Below are 23,047 nucleotides of genomic sequence, written 5' to 3' on the forward strand. Positions count from 1 at the left end.
CTTGGACGTCCATGAGATGTCCAGTTAGTTGACAACATATCAAGTTCGTGTGTATATATATTTTATAAGCACAGCTCTCGAAACATTATAATATATTCACAGAACCAAAATTTTCTGATCGAACACTGAGCAGAAACTAAGTTTCACAATTTTTTTAAATCTAAAAATACAGTCCTAAATGCCACCGAAACTATAACCATACTTAAACTGGCAAAAGTAGTTTAAACCTTCTGTACATTTGATTTGGTTGTACATACTGCCCGAGCTCATTTTCAGCCATCTTGCTAGCTGGAATCGACAATTATCCATCCTATCAACCTATAAATAATGTCTTTTTTAAATGGGTACAGATGACTGGCATCACAGATCATTTTCTGGTAATTATGCCGTGCTTATTATCGATTCAGTTCTGACTCTCGTTTATTAGCAGTTCATTTGGACTGGTCAAATTGCTAGGATTTCCCATCGTTGATCTTATCTTCCACTCTCCCCTTGCATTTATCTCCTTTGAGTAGCAAATCACCTTTCCGGAATCTGAGATCTCGGATTGATTACGCTGTACATGCATCTGTTAGTTTGCTATCAGAACAACGAGGGGTTGAAATTCTTGGTTTCATCATTTGTGTTTATGGACTGAAATTTCTTGCAGAAGTTGTAATAAAATCTTTAAAGAAAAGCATAAAGTCAAACAATCAATAAACCATAGTGCCACATCAAAAGGAAAAGATTCGAATGGAGAAAGATATGTTAAATCAAAATAATTGACAAAATGTAGAATAGGTATACGGTATATGAAGTGTTGCACCAGATCAAGGTTTTTACACTTTAAACTCATACACTGGAGCCAAAACCACTCCTTATATGTACACGAAGAAACTCGTTTAAATACCATCAAGGTTTCATCCATGAGAGAAAAAAGACGATTGAAGATCATAAATGACTCAAATTTTCTTCTAAGCAGCCAGGCCATTAAGCAACTTGAGCTTACACCATCGAAATCAGAAGTCGAATTCTCCTGTTGCCTGAATAAGTAACACAAAGCACCTAAAAATATTATCCTCCATTCCAAGACGAGAGAATCTAAGATACAGATTATCAATGACAGTTGAAATGGAATGAGAGAGTAAGAAAACAAAAAAAAAACACCTTGTTGAACAAAATGTCTTTGTTATTTATGTGCATGATACCATCCTTCAACATGCATTTCCACCTGCTCTTGGTTCTGGTCACCTACATAGGAACCATTATTGATTTTAGAATGATTCTAAAGATAAGATAGCTCAATGAATTAGATCTGAATCTTTACAGGAAAAGTACTATTCAGATTGGTACCTTGTCAAATTGAGCCAGAACCAAATGCATCGTATTCAGGTCTTCCCCTTCGTCAACATCATCCAACTCATCATCGTCATCTTCATTCAATGGTTCATCTTCATCATCATCACCATTGACAGTATCATTCTGAACAGGAGCAGGAGTTGCAGCTAGCATATCTAAAAATGCAGATAGTTGGAAAATCGAAATTGAAGCACAAATACTTTAATTTGGGCCAAGCTGCTAAACTATAATAGTGTACCGTTTGGTGCAGGCGTGTTCACTATATTGTAGTCTTCATTGACAACTCCTTGATAATTATATATCTTCAAGTCAGAATGAAGCAAATAAGTTACGACAGTTTAAAGTGACTGCCACCGAACAATACACGCGATAAATTTTAGAGTTTTTCAAGACAAAAAGGAACATATTTTCTGCAACGAATTTGAAGTAACGATATCTGCAATACAAAAAATATATAAACTCGTGCTTTTAAAAACTGGTACAAAGTGTTAATTAAAAGATGATAATTGCCTATTCAAACAAGGGAAAAAGCTTCAATTTAATTTACACAGTGATGATAAAAAGTATCACAATCGAGTGAAACAAAAACCACCATGATTCTAATATCTAATCAGTCAAAAAACATTCACTTCCCATGATACAACGCATTCAATCTGCAACACCGAGGAGATAATGACACAGGTTTAATAGCTCCACAAGAATGGACCTTAATTAAAGATTTCTGAAAACAACAGGACATAGATTTCTGAAAATACCAAAATCAAGGCAATGTGGAACAGTATACAGCAGGGGTAACCGTGACGCAAACTAAATCATCAAATCAACCAAGTTAAAACTTCAAACAAACTATATCTGACTGATACTTATTTCTAAGGTCACTAAAGTAAAGTTCAAATTGATCTTACTTTTTCGAAGATAAGCAAAGAATTAAATAATTAAAAAAATTTAGGACTCGGCAAACGCCAAGGGACAGCTGGCTGGTACATCTGTGGCACATCACAATATGCTTGTCGCCAAATTGCTTCCGTGCATGATTTACGGGGAAAAAGAATGCAAATCAGCTCAAGCTAATGGTTCAACACAGATGGTTTAGCTTAATTGTAAATAATTGTTTGCACCATCAGGCTAAATATCGAAGTTCCCTGAACCTGTCTAAAATGTAAGAGAGGTAACAGAAATAAGGATTCAAGATATTTTACTTCATTAGCCACAATAATGATTGAATATAATCACCTTAAAAATGGCGACGTAAAATTAATTCAGTCTGAAAGCACACGTTATTTTGCAACTTAAAATTGGTGGTCCAATTGCTGCTGCTGATATTAAACTTACATTAGGCGTAGAAAGTACATCATCATATGGATCAGGTATGGGGCCATCCAACTGCGGAATAATAGATAGCGTTTGTTGAACACTGCCTTGAACCACCTGCCAAATGACCATGATATTTAATTTCTGGAAACCAAATCCAACACCCAATTTCAGTCAATAAAACCCCTAATTTGTAGGGATGAACGTCCAATCAGATTTTTACTTCTTTTTTCTTGATCATAATCCATTGTTTTCAGTATGTTTCCTACTTTATTTATAGGATGGCCTATGAACTGTAGTAGATAACTGCTCGTTAAAGAGGCTAGTACAGTCAATTTTCAATGCCAATAAACACAAAAGCCGATTGAAATGCCACTGAATCAGTAAATTTAACAGTTTTCCTCACAAGGAGAGTTCAGCTGACAATTTCAATAAATAGCACTACCAATGCAATAAAAAATAGGGAATGTAGTTCTCGGGGAATACGTGAGCCTCTAAGGCCAAGCCCCTATTCATCCTGTTTTACCATAGATCCATTAAAGGATAGAGATATTATCCCTGTCACACAAACAAAAAACCAAAGGATAAAATGAAGTTAATAACAAATGACTGATATTCGATCTTTCGCATCTTGCTTTGCCCCCAATTTTTGAATCTCGTCTATAGTTTCCTACTCTCTAATCTTACTGTCTTTGTTCAGAGAAATATATCACACTATCAGATAACAACAAAAGTATTATCTGAAGATCAAGGACACACAAACGCAACAGATAAAATTTCACCTAATCAATCCAAAGGTACATTTAGTTCTCCAGAATGGGAAGATGAAGTAACCTAACGAGAAATAACCACAACGAGTCACCATCTCAAAGACGAGGTCCCTTAATTTCAAGGATCACACTTTACTGCTATTGAAGAGCTGAAAGTCAATTGATAGGAATACTGAAACGAGATGCAATAATAGAAGCTAATTTTACAAGTCTACATTTATCACAACTTATCAAGTCACACCTGTGCATAAATTGTTTGGAGACGAATGGTTTTGTCACATTTTTTCACAAATGTGTAGTGGAAATTTATGCATACTCGGTGTTGGTTTTATGAATGAAATATCTTTTCTGTACATTTAACGCAATGTAATTAAGAAGTAATGTAACGTAAGAATATATTGGATAATTTAGTTTTTAATTATACATTTGGTATTTTAAAATTTGACAATATATTATATTTTGTTGGGATATACTCCCTACGTTCCAAATATATAGGTTCTGTTTCCTCTTTTACTTGTTCCAAATATATAGTCAAATATCTATATTTAGTAGTACTTAATCTATCCATTTACTTATATACTCCTATTTAACACATTAGCTAGTTGCCTAGTTCCAACAATTTTTTATACTACAACTAAAACACTCATTAAATAAGGATTAAATGTGAAATTTGTTGTTAAATTGGTTTTTTTCAATGATATTCTTAATATTTGTGAAAAAACAAACAAACCTATATATATTTTCGACGGAGTTAGTAACATATTACTAGAAATGTTATTCAGATAGATGAAGGTTGAATTTAAAAAATAATTGTATGGGAGAATTAGAAATAGGATGAAAATGAAACTTCGGAAATCAAGTTGGATATTCTTTTGTTTCACTTCACCCAAAGGAAATTTTTTTCTGTAAACTAAAACAAGCACAGCCTTTGAGAATTAATTTATAGGGTTAACGTTCTACGATAACCTTTCAAGCTAAACACGGACTAATGGTTACTAGAAAACAAACTAAATATTGAGGATAGAGTAAGCAAACTAAATATTGACGGGAAGAGAGAGATTTGGTATAAAAAAAAGAGGGATTCACAACATGGAACTGCTTGACACAAACCAAAAAATTGGTCCAAAATTCGGTTTCCATCAAACAAACTGGAACAATGTTCTAATACCAAAACATTTTTTAACAGTATCATAATTATTTTTATGATTCAGTGAAAAAAATAATAATGCACATAACTAACAAAATAATTTTATAGTGGTAATTAATTAATTCAATGATTTTATATAATAATAATAATTAAATAAATAAAACAAGGTAACTAATTCAATCATTTAATTCATTCACGTATTTATCTAAGAATATCAGTTAAACAAAAGTACCAAACCAAGTTTGCTGAAATATTTTGGCAGCCGACTGAACCCCGCTATTTGGTTAAATAAATTGTAAGGCAGAAATTTCCCTTTTTTCATATTACTGAATGAAGACCACCTTATGTGCATTAATGATGTGCCACTAAGATTGCAGAACGGAAGATCTTACGAAGCACCGCGAGTTCATGAGGGAACTTGGAATTGTTACATATAGCACGGCAATAGCCTTTTCTTTAAGAACTTTGATGGTCAAAGGTAATTTATATGGATAATGTGATAACAAAAGGACATACCTTTTGCGCATCTGATAGAAGGTCAGCAGCTCCATCTTGCTGTGGGATGTATCCACCTGCATGATATTGAGCAGGGAAGTCCCCTCGCTTCCGTTTTCCAGAAGATACAAGGAAATCCTGCATTTATTTCTCCAGGATTATCTCTGATAGTTAGCAAAATTCAGTAAACACACAAGAAAAATAGACAATAAAATCATACAGGAGAAATTGATACTATACATGACTTCTTCAGCATTCAATTAAGATGAAGGAAAAAGTCAAATGAGAGAAATACGAGGGGAAAAGTGGGAAACAAAAAAAGAAAAGAAAAAAGAAAAAGCCTCCAAGTTTTCAGGATAGAAATCAAGTCAACATACAGCAACATCACAACATCCGACAAATTTTCAACAATCTTAAATCTACTGAATTTCTAACAACAACAAAGAAGTTCCTTGAGATATGCAGAAATGGAGGACTTGCATCTTCATTCCCTTTAATTTGACATGATGTTCATGGGCAGGGGTAGATCTTCCCCCACCTGTAGATCTTCCCCCAGTTGAATTTGTTTTCTAACTGGGTTTATTCAAAACATGTCATCTTAGAATTTTGATTACGTCATAATCCTTTCCTTACCGCGACAGACAACCTTCTTGAGGGCCAAAAAGACTTTATACCACCAAAGTAATTCATAATTTGTTGATCGGTAACAATTAAAAGAAAAGAATCAGTGCAGAGTTCAATATCTAATTATCCATGCCAGTTTACATGGCAAGCTGTACAAGTCTCTAACTTTTAGATTGAAGATTCAGCAAATCCATGCCAGTTTACAAGGTAAATTGTACAAGTCTCTAACTTTTAGATTGGAGATTCAACATAGAGTGAAATAGCAGCATTGTTCTCAGTCTAACGGAAGGAAACCAAAAGAGAAGATGGCGTCATCTTTTGGCATTCAAAGCTTAATAAGTACAGATAATATGTTAATATAATAACGGAAGAACGTCCAGATTTTTTCCTGAGAAGACTCTGAATAAAGTAACGGGCAGTCAACGCTTTTCAAGAGAAGATGGTTCAAAAAGAACTGGAAATCTGGAAATGCTGGTCTGTAACCCTGCATGCGTGTAACGGCCTGCAGCAGACTTTTGAACTTCCTCAAATTTTCAATTCTAACTATCGGCGTGCAGCAGACTAAGCCCAAAACAACAGTTTTAAGTTTCTCAATTTCTAGCGACTCGAATCAGGTAGAAGGTAGCCCTTATTTTCTTTTTTTTTTCAATTGCATTTACTTCCTCCAGTTTTTTCAATTCCTATCACCCCACTTCCATTTTCCTTAATCCTTATCTCCTCCAAAGCCTAAATTTGTCGTTGAAAATGTCGAATTCTGAATCACCAGCCCTTCAAAAAGATCCAGCATGGAATTATTTCAAATGCGCTTTAGTTCGATAAAAGGTGCACAAGCGTGCACCCTGCACCCTAAATAATTATGGTATAGTTGTTATTTCCTATATCGAGCACACATTTTAGTTGTGGTATGATCATCCCCAATGGTGTCCACAGCAAAGAAAACAGAAAAGCAATATTTCCATCCTCGAAAATTCTCCAAATTTTGAAGATAAATTTAGTCAAGCACTCTTGCTGATTAACTTTTCTTAATTTTAAAGGAGAAACGAAAGACAAGAAATCCTATTTTGAGTTAACATATGCAGCGATTCTACAATTAAAATAAATTACTTAAAAAAGATTAGCTAGAGAAAAAAAGGATCTCAATGATCCTTCACATAAAAAATTTTACAATTCATTTTTTTGAGAGCAAGGTTGCCTTGGTTAAATGAGAGTTTTAAGTTCTATGAAAAACTCAATTTAAAAAAAGTTCTAAGAAAATGACTGCACAAAAAAACCAAAGGATTATTTATTGATCTATCTATTCCAAACCATCACCACCTAACAAACACATGTGGACAAAAATTAAGATACATAATTTTGTTCGAGAAAAGTGCAATCAAAATTATGACCTCTCAGTTTTGTAGAACCAAATTTTATCGATTAAATGTAGACCACATTTCAAGTAGAAAAATACACTCAAAGCTATGAAACAATCAACATGACCAAGTCTCCAATAATAACATTCTACAGACAACAGTTAAGAGACCAGAACCACAATCGACAGTCACCTGTGTTGCTGGCTGACGAGAAGCTCCCCTTTCAACTTCTTCACGACCTTCCACATAAGCTACAAGGCAAAGGCCAGAACTCATGCATGAAGTTGGAACGTTACTCACTTATTTTCAATAATTACATTATTGATTAGACTGTCGAACCATTTACATCGTCATCTGGTCATTATTACTTAATGGTAGCTTCAAAAGCTTTACTCACCAACATTCACATCAAGAGGAGGCCTCTGATTCAACCAAGAAGAAGGAGGTTGCTGCAGGGATAAAAAAAAAAGATATTAGTTTTAATAACTATGCTAAGACATGGAGAAGATATAACCTCCTTATGAACGAAAGTGAGCTTCCATTACATAATTTTCACCACATTTTTCTAAATCTATCCATGAAATTGGAAAGACAAGTGACCTATATACTCCAGGGAAAAAAAACTTCAAAATGCACAAAGAAAAACGGTGCACACGAAACAGAAAAGATTTCTCAGAAAATGATGTTACCAAATATGGATTAGGTCTTCCGACTCCATTTTTTATGTCAGACACCCCGCCATTGTTATTAGCAGATGAAAACTCATTTGGGGTGATCGGGTTGCCACCAACAGAATCATCGAACAACGAACCACCATCAGGTCCTGGAATCGGAGTCCGGGCTACTCCATGCAAAGGTGTCTGCACCATTCCAGGCAACGGTGTCTGCGCCATAGGAGTTTGCAGTGGAGTCTACAAAACCCCAAAAATGAAAGCTTTCAATGCTTGCTGTTAAAACAATCTAAAAAAGTAACAGACTTCCGAATACATATAGAAGTCTGACCGGTGGAAAGAGTAAATCAGCAGTCGGAGTTTCATACTCCTCAGTGCCATCGTAAGGCACGTTGAGGTCATGCACAGGGTTAGGAGTGATAAGAAGACCCCCTGTTGCTGTCTTTTGCCCTGCTGAACGGTCAATGGGACCCAATATTGCCCCAGATTGCATCATTTTCAGCTCCCATAACTGTCAAAAATCCAGCACCAATTCACCAACCCACATATTCCAGCCACAGATCCAATAATCTCAAAACACCCTAAAACTATGTTTAAAAATACACCCTAAAACTAAACACAAAAAGTTCATCCGCCAGAAATTTACCGCAAAGATTCAATTGTTTACCAAGCAGAACCGCCACAAAACACATTTCCAATGGATGATTCAAACACGATATAAAATCAATTCTAACAATAAAGATAGCTACTCACGCCTTGAAGCTCAGCCAGGACAGCCTCGCCAGGGCCTCCGTTGTTGATGAATTCATCGCGTACTTTGTTGATAACGTCTTCAATGACGTGAACGTACACGTTGCTGGTGGATGAACTCGCCATTTCCCAGATTCTTTCCTAGATATCAAGAAAAAAAAGATCAACAGACGAGCAGATTGAACAGACCAACGAGGGTTTAGGGTTTGCAGACGACAATTTCGCGGAACAGAGAGAGGATGAGAGAGAAGATGCGGAACACAGATGGGAATAAAGCGTGGAATATAAATAGGTTTGCATCCATTTTCCAGAGTTGGTCCACGTGGCGTAATCTGATAGCTCTGGTACTTTTTTTATTTCAATTTATATTTAATAATTTTATATGAAATTAAATAATGGACATTTAATTTTAGGAGACTTGTTTTTTAAATTTCCAACACATAGTTAAATATGTGTTCAGTTTTTATCATATCGAAATTTTTTATACGTCTCTGATTTACACAAAAATGTTTATGCACTCTTTGATCCCATAATTATTTTTTCAGATGAAATTGGTACAAAAAATTGACCATATAAATGATATTACAGAATAAATTGTTTCATATATGATACAAAATATAAAATTTTGAGTATAAAATTAGAATAACTATATAAAATATCAATACTTATTGTATCTGTTCGTGCGCTCAAATATCATATTAATACCAAATCTGAAAAATTTTATACTGAAATATCATTTAATAGTATCGCATATTTAATATTTTGTGTCAAGTTTCATCCGAAAACGTGTCATATTACTAAAATTTGTTATACGTGTTTGGATATTCAAATCATATATTAGTGCTAGATTTTAAACATTTAGTATTCAAATATCATATGTTAATATCAGATTTTCAAGGTTTTGTAGCGAATTTTTCTTTTATAAATTTCGTGTCATTATTATAAAAATTTTAGTTCTGAAAAATCATATATTTATTCCAAATTTTCAATATTTTGTATTAAATTTCATCTAAAAAACACATGTAGACCAATGCAAAAGTATTTTGTTATGGTTAGTCAAGGATAGCAGAAAACTGGACTTATTTATTTTCCATTTTCTATTTAATTTTTAATGTTTCAAAACTAATATAAAATTAGGGGGCTTGAATTAAATATTAATACTTTGACTTATAACTTCAAATATAATGTAATATTAAAATGATTTAAAGAACATTGTAAATTGTAATCTGCAAAAAGAAATGGTCAAATACAAAAATAATAATTATTAAATAAAGTATCCGTAAAGTTACAAATTCATTTAATTGGATAAATCTAATTAAGAATTTTCCAATTCAACATTTAGTGATGATACTTTAAGCATTCCTTCAAAATCAAATGAATCTATCACCAAAACAAAAGTTGAATTAGGTGTTCTAATGATATAAATCTTATGAAACGAAATCAAATCCTAAAAAAATTGTGTAATCAAATCATCTACATTAAACAAAATCACGTAATTTGATTAACTTCTTTAATTAATCGATAAACAAGCATGACTTGAAATTTGAACTTTGTCGCAACTTTCATTTTTTATCGCTAATATTTTTATAAAAATTCTACCAAAGATTGTATTTCGGTTCCATTCAATAGAGTGAACTACAGAGGAAAACAAGAAAATAACAATAATTGGTGCAAGAAACTTAGGAAGGCGTGTGATTATCATGAACAATGAATTTTTTGGAAAACCAAATAAAACTACAATTCAATCAAAGTCGAACAGTACTTTCAAGAATCTACAGTACTGATAGCCACCGCTTTGCAGATGGGGCAGAAGTTCTTCAGAGTAAGCCAAGTTTTTATGCACTCCACGTGATATCTATGCCTGCAATCCAGCGTCGCAATCCGATCGTTAATCAAATCATCTTGACACACGACGCAGATTTCTTCGTCGCCGCCGCTCGCCTCTGAATTCCTCGTCTCCAAGAACTTGGAAACAGTGTGTTGATCTGTCAAGCCATTGCTGGTGCACGGAGCCTGCGGACTGGCTTCCGGAGGCGAATGTAGAGGATGATGATCGCGCGCATTTATAATCCATATGTCGTCTTCGTGAACCCCCCCTTGAAGACTTCCCGACGGCTGGAAGGGAGCGCCGCGGCTAGTTTGTCTGATGATCGCATGGCCCCCGTGCGTGTGGCTGTAAGAGAAGGGGTCGCGAATGATCACAGGAACAACCCAAATAGAGTCCACGCTCGCGATGGGAATGGGAAGCAAGAAACCATAATCCCCTCCGTTGGCGACTCGGACATGCATCGCCGGCGGCTGAGAAAATCTAGAGAAAACATGGTGATACTCCATTGCACTTTTTCGAATGTTTTCTGCGAAAATGATATTTGTATATATAGACAACAAATACACGCGACTTTCCTTGTAAAATCATGGGTTCTTAGTTATTTTTGGTAATAAAATCTTGGGTTAATAAATATCTTAACGGTCATTTGAAATATTAACAAATAAAAGATCAAGATAGTAAAATACAGAATCTTCCGATAAATTATTTTTGAAAAACATTTTTTAAACTATATATATTTAATAAAAATACTATTCTTAACACATGAAAAATTTAAATGCTCTCGAATATTAAAAAAGAATATTTTTCGATTGAGATAATTTTGGCAGTACCTGTGAAAGATTATTAATTATGGTACTCTCTCGTTGATATATACATCATTTTACAGTAAAATCTCGATAAATGGATTAATATGTTTAGATAACTATTAATTTATGTTATTGATAAAATGATAAATTTATATAAAGATCATCTCAAAAATTATTATTTATTAATTTTGTTAGGATCGATTAGGAGGTAATCGTTGAGCTAAAATAGCTCGGTTCTTGAAATATTGAACACCGATGAATTAAATCAAGTTTGGTGTTCAAACCAAGCGGAAAATACTCGAAATAATCCTTCGTAGAAACCGAATAAATATTTTGTAAACCATTTAAAATATATGCAAGTTGAATGAGTAAAAAATATTCAGTTGAAGCATTTTATCAAACACTTGGTATACAATATTTTGATATTTGAAGAACACATAAAATGCTTCAACAATGCATCTTTAAAAACAGTGAAAATGATAAGCAAATGCAATAAACAAATAGACACGAATTTGTTTATGGATGTTCGGAGATTTCAAACACTCCTACGTCACCCCTTCTTCCCCTTGGGAAGGATCCACTAGAAGACTTTGATTTATACAACTACTTGTACAAACCCATTCCGGAAGGGCAGCACCCAACTAGAACTCCTAGCACTCAAGATTGTAGGCAGCACCTCACAATCAACATATTGTTTAATGTCTCATATGCAAAGACTACATACACAAGTTTATTGTCTTTGTGCAAGACTCACTCAACTAATCTTTGAAGTTCAACTCTCTTGTATATGTGTGAGTGATTGTGTGTGAGGAATTTATCATTTACAGTGTATATCTCAAATGTATCCTCACACAAGGGCTTGTGCTCTCAACTAGCTGATATCTTCATGCTAACTGCCCATGCTTTGAATCCACTTCAAAAGCTGTTGTTTGATCTTCAATATGTTGTATTTATAGGCTCCAACACTGATATATACGTTAAACACAGGAATATGACCGTTGGAAAGTTTCTGTGCTATTTCTGGCATTGCAACGGTCAAATTCGTCTTGCTGGACATTTTCTCGACTGGTCAACTCTGGTCAACTCAACTGGTCAATCAGTTCAACTGGTTCAGTTGGTCTGGTTCAGTTGGACTGGTTCAACTGGTCTTCAGCTGGTCTGGTTCAGTTTCAACTGGTTCAGTTCAGCTGGTCTGGTCTTCAGCTGGTCTGGTTCAGTTTCAGTTGGTCAGCAGCTGGTTCAGTTCAGTTGGTTGGTCAGCTGGTCAGCAGTTGGTTCAGTTGGCTCAGTTTCAGCTAGTGTGCTGAAATCAGCCTAGCTATTTTCAGTTTGTGCAGAACCAGTAACTTCATCGTCATTTATCAGCATCTTAAGCTTTAATTCAGACTTTGACTTCTGAAGATGAATTGTAGATCATCGTCTTATCTTTCCAACGCATACTGAATCGCTTCATTTCGATAACCGAGCTGAGAGGTATGACCAAAATACCGCAGCTGCTCAAACTCAACTGATTGCTGTTTTCGTGTGATCAATTTGGTAATTGAGCGATCAGTTAGACCATGATAACATCCGATTTTGCCCAACTGCGTGAAATACAATTTGTTCCAAATTGAGTTTTCTAATCAGTTCAGTTGGCGGATTGTCATTTGGATAATCCAGTTGAAAGATACCATCAAAATACCGAAGCTCGCCAGAAATTCAGTTTGTGCAAAATTCAGTTTCAGCTTGCTTCTTGTGTTTGCAACTTCACACTTGAGTAAATATGTTAGAAACACAATAACAAGTTTTGTTAACATCAAAATTAAGATTGCGAACATGAAAAGTTCCAACAAATTTATCATGTAAAAAGTATTTTAAAAATATTATTAATTTATCAATTATTAATTTATAAATGCTTTACTGAATAGACTAATAAAATCCATGCCGATATACTACCAACTTAAATAACATAAATATATTAAAAATAATTTCCTTCATTCATATAATTTATTTATTAAATTTATTCCAAAAATTTTAATGAGACGTCGTACGGATCAATTTTATGAGATAAATCTCTTAAACGACTCGATCCATGAAAATATATTGTTTTTATGTTAAAATTATTATTTTTTCCTCAAGGTATGGACCGAGTCAACTCTTCTCACGAGCATATATTGTTTTTATGTTAAAATTATTATTTTTTCCTCAAGGTATGGACCAAGTCAATTCATCTCAAGAGCACGAGACCTTAAAAACTTTTACTTCTTTCTATCTCGATTTCGTTACTATCATATGAGTAAAGTAACTCCATTTTCACTTCAAAAAACATATTATAATCCTTAATAACAGTAACTTCAAATTGTCAACTCAAAATATCAGCTCTTTACTTACATCCCGTAAATTATATGCTTCTCATTTTATTTTCCAAAAATTTGATTTTTCCACCTAGCCGTAAATTGTATGCTTCTCATGAAGAAATCTCTTAATAGATAGGTTCTTTCTTAATTTTGTTATATTTGGAAGTAAGCATACAAAATGAACAGTAGACGTCGTTACATTAGATTCTTTGTGCTATTGCACCTAATGATGATTCGTACCATTTTTATAGTACATCTTTTAGTATGACATCGTATGAGATTACTCGCAAGAAGACGACGTCAAGTACATAGAACATCATCTTCGTACACCATGACTAAAAGAATAAAAGCACAAATAAATCATTTGCATAGGATTGTCGAAACATGAGATGTTCAAAGTGTGGCGAATTTGAGGATGAATATGAATTAATTTGCCTACTTATGTTATTCGCTAACTCATGTCGAGGGGATGTGAGATTTTAGATATGTTAGGAATGAAGAGAAGGTGGAAATATTTTTGTCTATCTTAGCACATCATAAGAAAAATCGAATTATTGATCATGATCATGTACGAAGCGCTCAAACAATCAGCGTTCATTTCTAGGCTCGGTCCTCAAGTTACATACTATATTGCTTGTGAAGCCTTCCACAGTCACTTACACTTGCAGCGACAAGACATGAAAGTGGTTCAAGGTAATATTTACATTTTTTGAATAATTTACTTTTTGGCAATGTCACTATACAAGAAGGATCTGTCAAGCATACTGCTATGTAACACTGACATTGACCTATCATTTTTATATGCATAAATTTTATTGTGTTGGGCTGTGTAGGTGCATTGAACGGTTCATATGCAAACGTTCACGTACAAATTTCTTAAAAAAGAAAGTATAGAACTAGAAAATAAATCATTGTAGTGAATGTGTTGGGGGTGTGTAACCGAGATATGAATTATGCATTGTGTGGATGGGAAAGATCGACAGCAGATGCAAGAGTTATTTGTGATGCCTTAACTCGTGATGATGAACTCAAAGTTCAAAGAGGTTAAAATATTTGGTTTAATATTATGATGTCATTTCAATATACTATTTTAATGTTTTACAAATTTCTATAACAATAAATTGTTTAACAAAATATGTGATTTTAATCGTAGGTTGTTAATATTTGTGTGACAACAGACACACAAATGTCCAAAGATTCTTGACTCCATATAGAAGAGTATTATACCATAGAGATGCTCGAGGCAATCGCGTAAGTACCCCCACATAGTTATAAAGAGCTCTTCAATTGGAGACACAACAAAGCTAGAAACATGATCGGAAGAGCTTTTGGTTTGCTTACAAAAATATGGGCTATCATTCAAAATCCTTTCAACCCATTGAAAACTCAAAATAGAATCATAATAGCTTGCATTTTGTTACACAATTTCATTTGATCGCGGATGGCAGACTACCTTGTTGAGGACTTGGAAAAGGACACACTAAGCCCACCTCCCCAAACAGATTATGATTTCATTGAGAATTTTACTTCCTATGATGTGTGGAGAGATAACTTAATTGCGATGTCGAAGTACCCCAATTAAGAAAAAATTTTGTTGTTATTGTAGTGTCTTTGTAAACTTTATTTGTTTGCAATTTATTTTCTAAACATGTTGCTTATATTTGTAATTGTGGATGCATTAATGTCTTTTAGCAACCATTTTCTTAAATTGGAAATATTGTACCAAGAATTTGTTTTTAAAATGTTTTTATTCCGTACAACATATAATAGTCATTGTCGTATGTAACTCTCTGAGCCCACAATTATTTGTTTCTGACAGTATAGTTAAATATGTGTTCAGTTACGTTATATCGAAATGTTTTTTTGTAGTTCTTGTTTCACACAAAAATGTTTTTGCACTCTCAGAGCCCACAATTATTTTTCGGATGAAATTCGATACAAAACATTGAAAATATATATAATATTATAGAACAATTTGTTTTAGATATGATACAAAATACAAAATTTTGAGTATAAAATTGGAAGAATTTTATTAATTTCAATACTTACTACACTTGTTTGTGTGCTATAATATCATATATTAGTGTCGATTTGAAAAAGTTTATACTGAAATATTACATATTTAATGTTTTGTGTCAATTTTCATCTGAAAAACGTGTCATTAATACCAAAATTTTTTATACGTGTTTGGATACTCAAAAATCATATATTAGTGTTAGATCTAAAATATTTATTTCGAAAATCATATATTTATTATAAATTTTCAATGTTTTGTATAAAATGTAATCTGAACAAACACATGTGGACCAATGCAAAAGTATTTTTTTATGGTTAGACAAGGACCATAGAAAAAAAATCGATCTGACTGGACTGATTTATTTTCCATTTTCTATTTAATTTTTAATGTTTCCAAATTAATATAAAATTAGGAGGTTTTAATTAAATATTATTATTTTGAGTTATAAATTCAAATATAATGTAATATTAAAATGATTTAAAGAACATTGTAAATTGTAATCTGCAAATAGAAATGGTCAAATCTAAAACCAATAATAATTAAATAAACTACCGTAAAGTTACGAATTCATTTAATTGGATAAATCTAATTAATAATATTTCAATTTAACATTAATTGTGATGAATTTCATACTTTAATCATTCCTTCAAAATCAAACGAATCTATCACCAAAACAAAAGTTGAAATAGGTTCCCTAATGATATAAATCTTATGAAACGAAATCAAACCCTGAAAAAAATTGTGTAATCAATTGTCTTATATTTCATATCAAACAAAATCTTTCATTTATCGACAAACAAGCGAATAGAAATTTTCTTAATCTCACTGTATATATATCCTTTTCTTAATCGTAAAACATGAAAATAAATGCACTAAAAAGCAAATGTTTGACAATTAAATCCAATTTTCATTACTCGTGGATCAAGAACCTTGTTCACAACTTGCAATAGAGCATGCACCCGTGTCAGCATTTGTTCCTTCATGGATTTTCTGAAAGAATTTCTGAAGCTTCAATCATGTGTATGTGTGTGTCAGTGTGTGTGTACTATATATAGCAAAACCCCTTTTGGAATCCTTTTTATATTTTATTATCATACACAATTTGTTTTAGGGTTCCTCAGTTTGCATATATAAAGAAGATTTTGTTATTTTAAGTATAAATTAAAATATTATTTTTTGTATTTTTTTAAAAAAATCAAAATTAGGTTAGTACAAATTTGAACTCTTTTGCAACTTTCAGTTTTTATCGCTTAAGAAAAATACTACAAAAAATTTTATTTCGGTTCCATTCAAGTGAGTGAATTACAGAGGAAACACAAGAACTTAACAATAATTGGTGAAAGTAACTGAAGAGGGCGTGTAATTATTATGAACAATGAATTTTGGAAAACCAAATAAAACTACAATTCAATCAAAGTCGAACAGTACTTTCAAGAATCTACATTACTGATAGCCACCGCTTTGCAGATGGGGCAGAAGTTCTTCAGAGTAAGCCAAGTTTTTATGCACTCCACGTGATATCTATGCCTGCAATCCAGCGTCGCAATCCGACCGCTGATCAAACCATCTTGACACACTACGCAGATTTCTTCGTCGCCGCCGCTTGCCTCTGAATTTCTCGACTCCAAGAACTTGGAAACAGTGTGTTCTGTCAAGCCATTGTTGGTTCTCGGAGTCAGCGGACTGGCTTCCGGAGGCGAATGTAGAGGATGATGATCGTGCACATTTAGAATCCATGTGTCGGCTTCGCGAATCCCCCCTGGAAGACTTCCCGACGGCTGGAAGGGAGCGCCGCGGCTACTTTGTCTGATGGTCGCATGGTCCCCGTGCGGGTGGCTTTCAAACAAGGGGCCGCCAATGATCAAACCAACAACCCAAATAGAGTCCACGCTCGGGATGGGAACGGGAAGCACGAAACCATTATTCTCTCCGTTGACGACTCGGATATGTATCGCCGGCGGCTGAGAAAATCTAGAGGAAACATGGTGATACTCCATTGCACTGTACGTACTATCAAGTTTTCGAATGTTTTCTGTGTAGATGATATCTGTATATATAGACAACAAATTATTCACGCGACTTTCCTTGTAAAATCATGGGTTGGTAGTTAATTTTGATAATAAAATCTGTTAATAATAAATATCTTCGATCATTTGAAATATTAATTATGCGTATCTTGATTTTATTCATGACAGCGAATGTAATAGTTATTTTTATTAACAAATAAAATATGGAGATAGTAAAATACAGAATCTTCAGATAAATTATTTTTGAAAAACATTTTTTAAACTATATATATTTAATAAAAATACAATTCTTAACACATGAAAAATTTAAATGGTCTCGAATATTTAAAAAAAATATTATTTTTTGATTGGATAATTTTGGCATTACTTGTGAAAGATTATTAATTATGGTGCACTCTCGTTGATATATACATCATATTACAGTAAAATCTCGATAAATGGATTAATATTTTTTAGTCATAATTGTATATTTAGATAATTATTATTATTATAAAATATTAATTATTGATTTATGTTATTGATAAAATGATAAATTTATATAAAGATCATCTCAAAAATTATTATTTATTAATTTATCATGAAAAAAAAATTATTTTTAAAAAACTATTAATTTATCATAGATTAATTTATAAATGTTTTACCGAATAGACTAATAAAATCCATGAAGATATACTACCAACTTTAATAACATAAATATATTAAAAATAATTTCCTTCATTCATATAATTTATTTTTTTATTAAACTAATACAAAATTTTTAATGAGACAATCTTACGAATCAATTTTAGAAGAAAAATCTATTAAACGACTCGATCAATGAAAATATATTGTTTTTATGTTAAAGTTATTATTTTTTCCTCTAAATATTGACCGAGTCAATCCATCTAACCAGCATAAATATGCAAGACCATAAAACTTTTTACTTCTTTCTATCTCGATTTCGTTACTATCACATGAGTAAAATAACTCCCTTTTCACTTCAAAAAACACGTTATAATTCTCTTACATTTTATTTTCAAAGTTGTAACACTAACTTCAGATTGTCAACTCGAAATATCACCTCTTTACTTACATCCCGCAGCGAGGAGATTCCAAAAGCCAAGTTGGATTGTCAGAAGATCAAGGGCTGTTTGGTAGGCATGATTAAGGCATTATAGATTTTGAAGCTCACGTTTGAATTGTTCTAATTTAGTGTTTGGAATATGAATATGATAAATTATTTCCAATGTTCATGTTGGAAAACAAGTCCATGTCTTTGACGTATAATAAAGCAATCTCTCTAAGTTTCAATGTGAGGCTCATTTACTCTAATGACAATTAATGATCAAACAATAATGGTTTGACTTAAAGTTGCAGCGGAAAAAAGGTTTAAATTACTTTAAAACGGACCTCATGCCTAGAAAAAATTTCGGCATGACCTCCCCGTAAGTAGGACATCCCGAAAACTCAAACAACAGTTTATATCAAAATATACTCCAAATAGAATCATTAAAACAACAACCAAAGTCAACAACCTATAGCCGCACTGGCCAGGACTAAACAGAATTTAAAACTTACCAAATACTCACCAGATCAAGAATATCACAGAGTCGCCTCAGAACATAACCAAAACAACCAAATATCAATACAGATACACGGGGCATCTCCCCGGCAAATAAAGTACAATACAAGTCTGAAACAAACTCAAGACATACATATAAACTAACTGGGAGACTCCACTGAACAGAACCAAGCAATCCAACCTCAATCCCGAGCTCCACTGGCGGAATCTCGGCCTGATGCTGCAAAACGACTCGGGAGATCTACCATGGTGTCCAATAACAACCACAGCAGCCCCCCCAGTAAACAACTGAGGTTAGGATTCTGGTATGAAACAGTTCAACAATAACAACAATAACATAAATCATGCATAATCATATAATAAAATGTAATATGCAATGCATGAAAGGCTCAACGAATAACTGGGATAACAGGAGCCAACAAACGGTACGATAACAACTGGAATAATGCTCGAGAAATAACACAGGGGAGCTACATCGTCATGCAGCTAAACCGCCCTGCCAAGTATGCGAGGTATGCCAAGCTGTGCTGAATAACACCCCTGACTCGGCCTCCATACAGCTGATACGATATAACAGGATGGCACAACAGAACGAACTAGATGACACAATCCCAACGATCATCTCAAAAGGCTGCACTAACCATGGGATTGTTCAATCACATCTATAGTATCATGTGTATAGGCCTATCAGCCACACAATGATCCCGAGATAAACAACAGTGCCAGATAACAACGAATATCAACAATGGCTAACAAGAACGATAGGGCTCAACATGAATGTCATAACTGTATGCCCAATGTTAAATACCAATAATATGTCATAAACATAAACATATATCACAACGAAGGCATTTAACAATTTACAACAACCAACAAGTCATACAATTGATCAATGAAACACAGAATGACAATTAAACATAATTTATGTTTTACCGTCGTATGTTACCGAACTGTAACATACCTATACCAACTTGACAATCCAATATCACTTCACTTCAAGACTCTCGGCCTAAACAAAACCACAATAAGCCGATCGTGAAAACTACATTCCACACCAATGTCCGATTTGGCACAAAAGAGTATAAAATTCATATTTCGCTCAATATTATTGGAAATGAAAGATAACTTGTGTGAAGGCCCTCGAACTACTTGCTTGAAATTTTGCGGAAAATTAAAAAATTTCTTTTTTTTTTTTAAAAGAACTTAAATGGCCTCATTCATAAAATCACTGGTGAATCAAGTTCAATATTTCAAAATATTGCAGCGGAAGAAAATCAAAGTTTTGCCATTAACAACGATTTAAAAATATCCAACAACTGATAAAAATTGTTTGCGAAGAAAAACATAACAACTGCTGCACTGAGGTCCTCGGGTGCCACTACTGCCGACCCAAGCTGGCTCACTGGTCCCCGCCCTCGGCCCTGGCCTCATCAGTACCTACAACAATCAAGTCTAGTGAGCCTAAAGACTCAGCATGCATAAATCGCAGGTAACGAGTAAAAATCTGAATTTAAAATATGCATGTGATAAAATATCCTGTCCTGAGGCATACTGAAAATAATCTGTACTGAGCAATTATAATACGTGCATAACTGAACTGGAAATCACTGTAAAAATATTTGCTCCTTGGAGCCTGTACTGAAATAACTGATAAAATTTTCTGTTGAGATTATGTTTTACGCCTGTGGCCACTGCACTAAGCTGAACTGATCGGTAACTGGCTACCGGGGAGGCTGAAACTGATCTGAGCTGGCCGGTCACTGGCGACCGGGTGGTACCATACTGAACTGATCGGTCACTGGCGACCGTATAAAATAACACTCCCACATAGTGAATGAACCACAAGCCATATCGCATAAATCTCAAAATAATTATTTTCTATTTAATGCACGTAAAATAATTAACTGGCATAATGAAAATTCCTGTAATTTTACCAACTGGATTGGATTGGATCGTTCCCAGGCTCGCTGCAACCTAACTGTGCCATGAAAAATATGCAATAGCTTAAACATGACCAACTATGCAATTTACGTTCAAAAGATGCGACTATGACGCCTAATGACTTCGCATTTAATCATGACTCCGAGCCAACCTGAACCGACACTGAACCGACATATAGTCCTGATTAAAATACGCTGAAAAATCATAAAATAATGTTCCTAAAATGGTAGGGTCGAAATCTAGGTGGAATGGAGGCCAAAACACGAAACGCTCTTTCGAGAGTCAATTTGGCACATTGCACCGTAAATTCTCGTACGACCTCAAAAATGATCCAAATGACAAACGGTCAAAAACATGACCTTCCCAACTCAATGAGGCACTGTCCAGTCCAAGGCCATGGGCTAAAAGCCAACCAAGAACTCAAACGACGCTTCTGAACAGCAGCATACTTGCTGTCAAAAATACAGCAGCTGCGCACTTGTTTTTCCTTGTGTCGTTTTCGAGGCTACCGGCCATTGGGGCGTGAACCACCGACCAGAGACCTTACCAACATCCCAAGGAATGATTTGAACCATGGCTAAGGGCCCTAGGCCAGCCACAATCCGCATCACACCAAATCTTAACCGAAGGGTCCAACCGAGAGCAACGTGCATGCGTGTGTAGTGTTTATGCTATGATCGATGTCTTGCGTCGTTCCAGTGGCCATTTGATTGACCATGGCACGATCTAGACATCTAGGAGCATGATATGAACCGTGGCTAAGGGCCATAGGCCAACCAAGATCCACACCAAGCCACAAAAGAAACGAACCATATGCTGAAAAAATGGAAGGGCCGAATGGGGAAAGGGGCTGTTCTTGTTGATTATTTAAAACCGATGAGCCATGGACCAAGCCACCAAAAGGGCGACTTAGTCACGTCTTAGACATGCTAGGGAAGTGATCCAACCATGGCTATAGGCCCTTGGGGCAGCCAAGATCAGATCCAACCCCTAGACAAGAAACTGAATTTTCGAACCACATTTTTCTGCACCTAAGGGACTTGCTGTCATTCTGAATTTCCAGCAAGCATGGGGCTGGTTTGAATGAACCAACATGGTCCTAATGCATCCTACTACATGTATACAAGCCGCCTTGGGAGCCTGGAGTCGATCCAATACCTGAAACTCACAAACCAAAAGAAATCGTGAAGCTTGCCATGAAGAGCCGAAATTCTGCATGTGTGTTCCCAAAATATTTTGACATGTATCTCGGTTTTTGCTTGCTAAAACATGATCATGTACTGAAAAATAAATGATAATATGACTTGATTGAGGTTTGAAAGAAATCTAGACATGCCTGGTTTCGTTTTGAAAGAAAACGAACGAAACAACGACGACGCGGCACGGAGGAGGTGGAGCGCTTCTCTTGCTCTTTCTAGTTCTCGATTTTTTTCTTGCCTTCCCTCTAGCTAAGACTCACGATTTTTACACTGAAAATGGATCTGAATGGTGAGGTATTTCGGTGGAGAGGGAGAGGGATTGAGTGGTTATGAAGGTGAGGAGAAGGGTGCACAAAAATAGGATCATATCAAGACCAAGTCCACTCCCCTTTTGAATTTGAATTTTGAATTGATATCAAATGAGTTGGTGGATGCTTCTAGGAGGTGGTGGCCGAAATTTTGCTTATTTTCTAGTCTAGGATATGTCCATTAATTAATTAAATTGTGCTCCCACAAATCCTAGAATTATCCTACAACTTACATGCAAAGAAATGGTCAAAAGGTTGATGAGTTGGCAATTAAATTGTCTAGCAACTATGGGGGCCGAAAATTGCAATAAAATGAAGGGAAAATATTGTTATCTAGTCAACTAATAATCCTTGAAAGCCTTACTAATCCTTTAATTAATTTAGTGAGCTAACCCATTAATTAATAACTTAAATGAGTTCATTTCTTAATCACCTCAAATAATTAAATTAAAATCCTCAACTAACTTAAATAATTCCTTAAACTTCTTTTTAACTTAAATGAACTTACTTGCTAGCTAAATTAACTTCTGGAAATATTTCTCAAATCTTAAATTCTATCTCAAAAC

At 34.3% G+C, this 23,047-nt stretch overlaps 2 protein-coding genes across 2 annotated transcripts in view; both read right to left on the reverse strand.

The window, feature by feature from the left end:
- Positions 1-743: 743 nt before the first annotated feature.
- On the reverse strand, positions 744-8,710 carry LOC142543094 (transcription initiation factor IIA large subunit-like). The gene is made up of 11 exons (XM_075650111.1): positions 8,462-8,710; positions 8,040-8,219; positions 7,727-7,948; positions 7,435-7,486; positions 7,230-7,288; positions 5,083-5,199; positions 2,671-2,766; positions 1,577-1,640; positions 1,333-1,493; positions 1,147-1,230; positions 744-1,022 (listed from the first exon to the last, which is right to left on the reverse strand). Exons 1-11 carry the CDS (start codon positions 8,582-8,584, stop codon positions 999-1,001), a joined length of 1,182 nt encoding a protein of 393 aa, XP_075506226.1. The 5' UTR covers positions 8,585-8,710; the 3' UTR covers positions 744-998.
- Positions 744-23,047, reverse strand: part of LOC142543093 (transcription initiation factor IIA large subunit-like) — an 83,310-nt gene continuing 61,006 nt past the window's right edge. The window contains exon 12 of the transcript XR_012819627.1: positions 744-830. The gene's annotated coding sequence lies outside the window, so the exon portion shown is untranslated. The remainder of the gene's footprint in view (positions 831-23,047) is intronic.

The sequence above is a fragment of the Primulina tabacum genome, chromosome 4 (assembly GCF_025594145.1).
Source record: "Primulina tabacum isolate GXHZ01 chromosome 4, ASM2559414v2, whole genome shotgun sequence".
In the NCBI taxonomy this organism is placed as follows: Eukaryota; Viridiplantae; Streptophyta; class Magnoliopsida; order Lamiales; family Gesneriaceae; genus Primulina; species Primulina tabacum.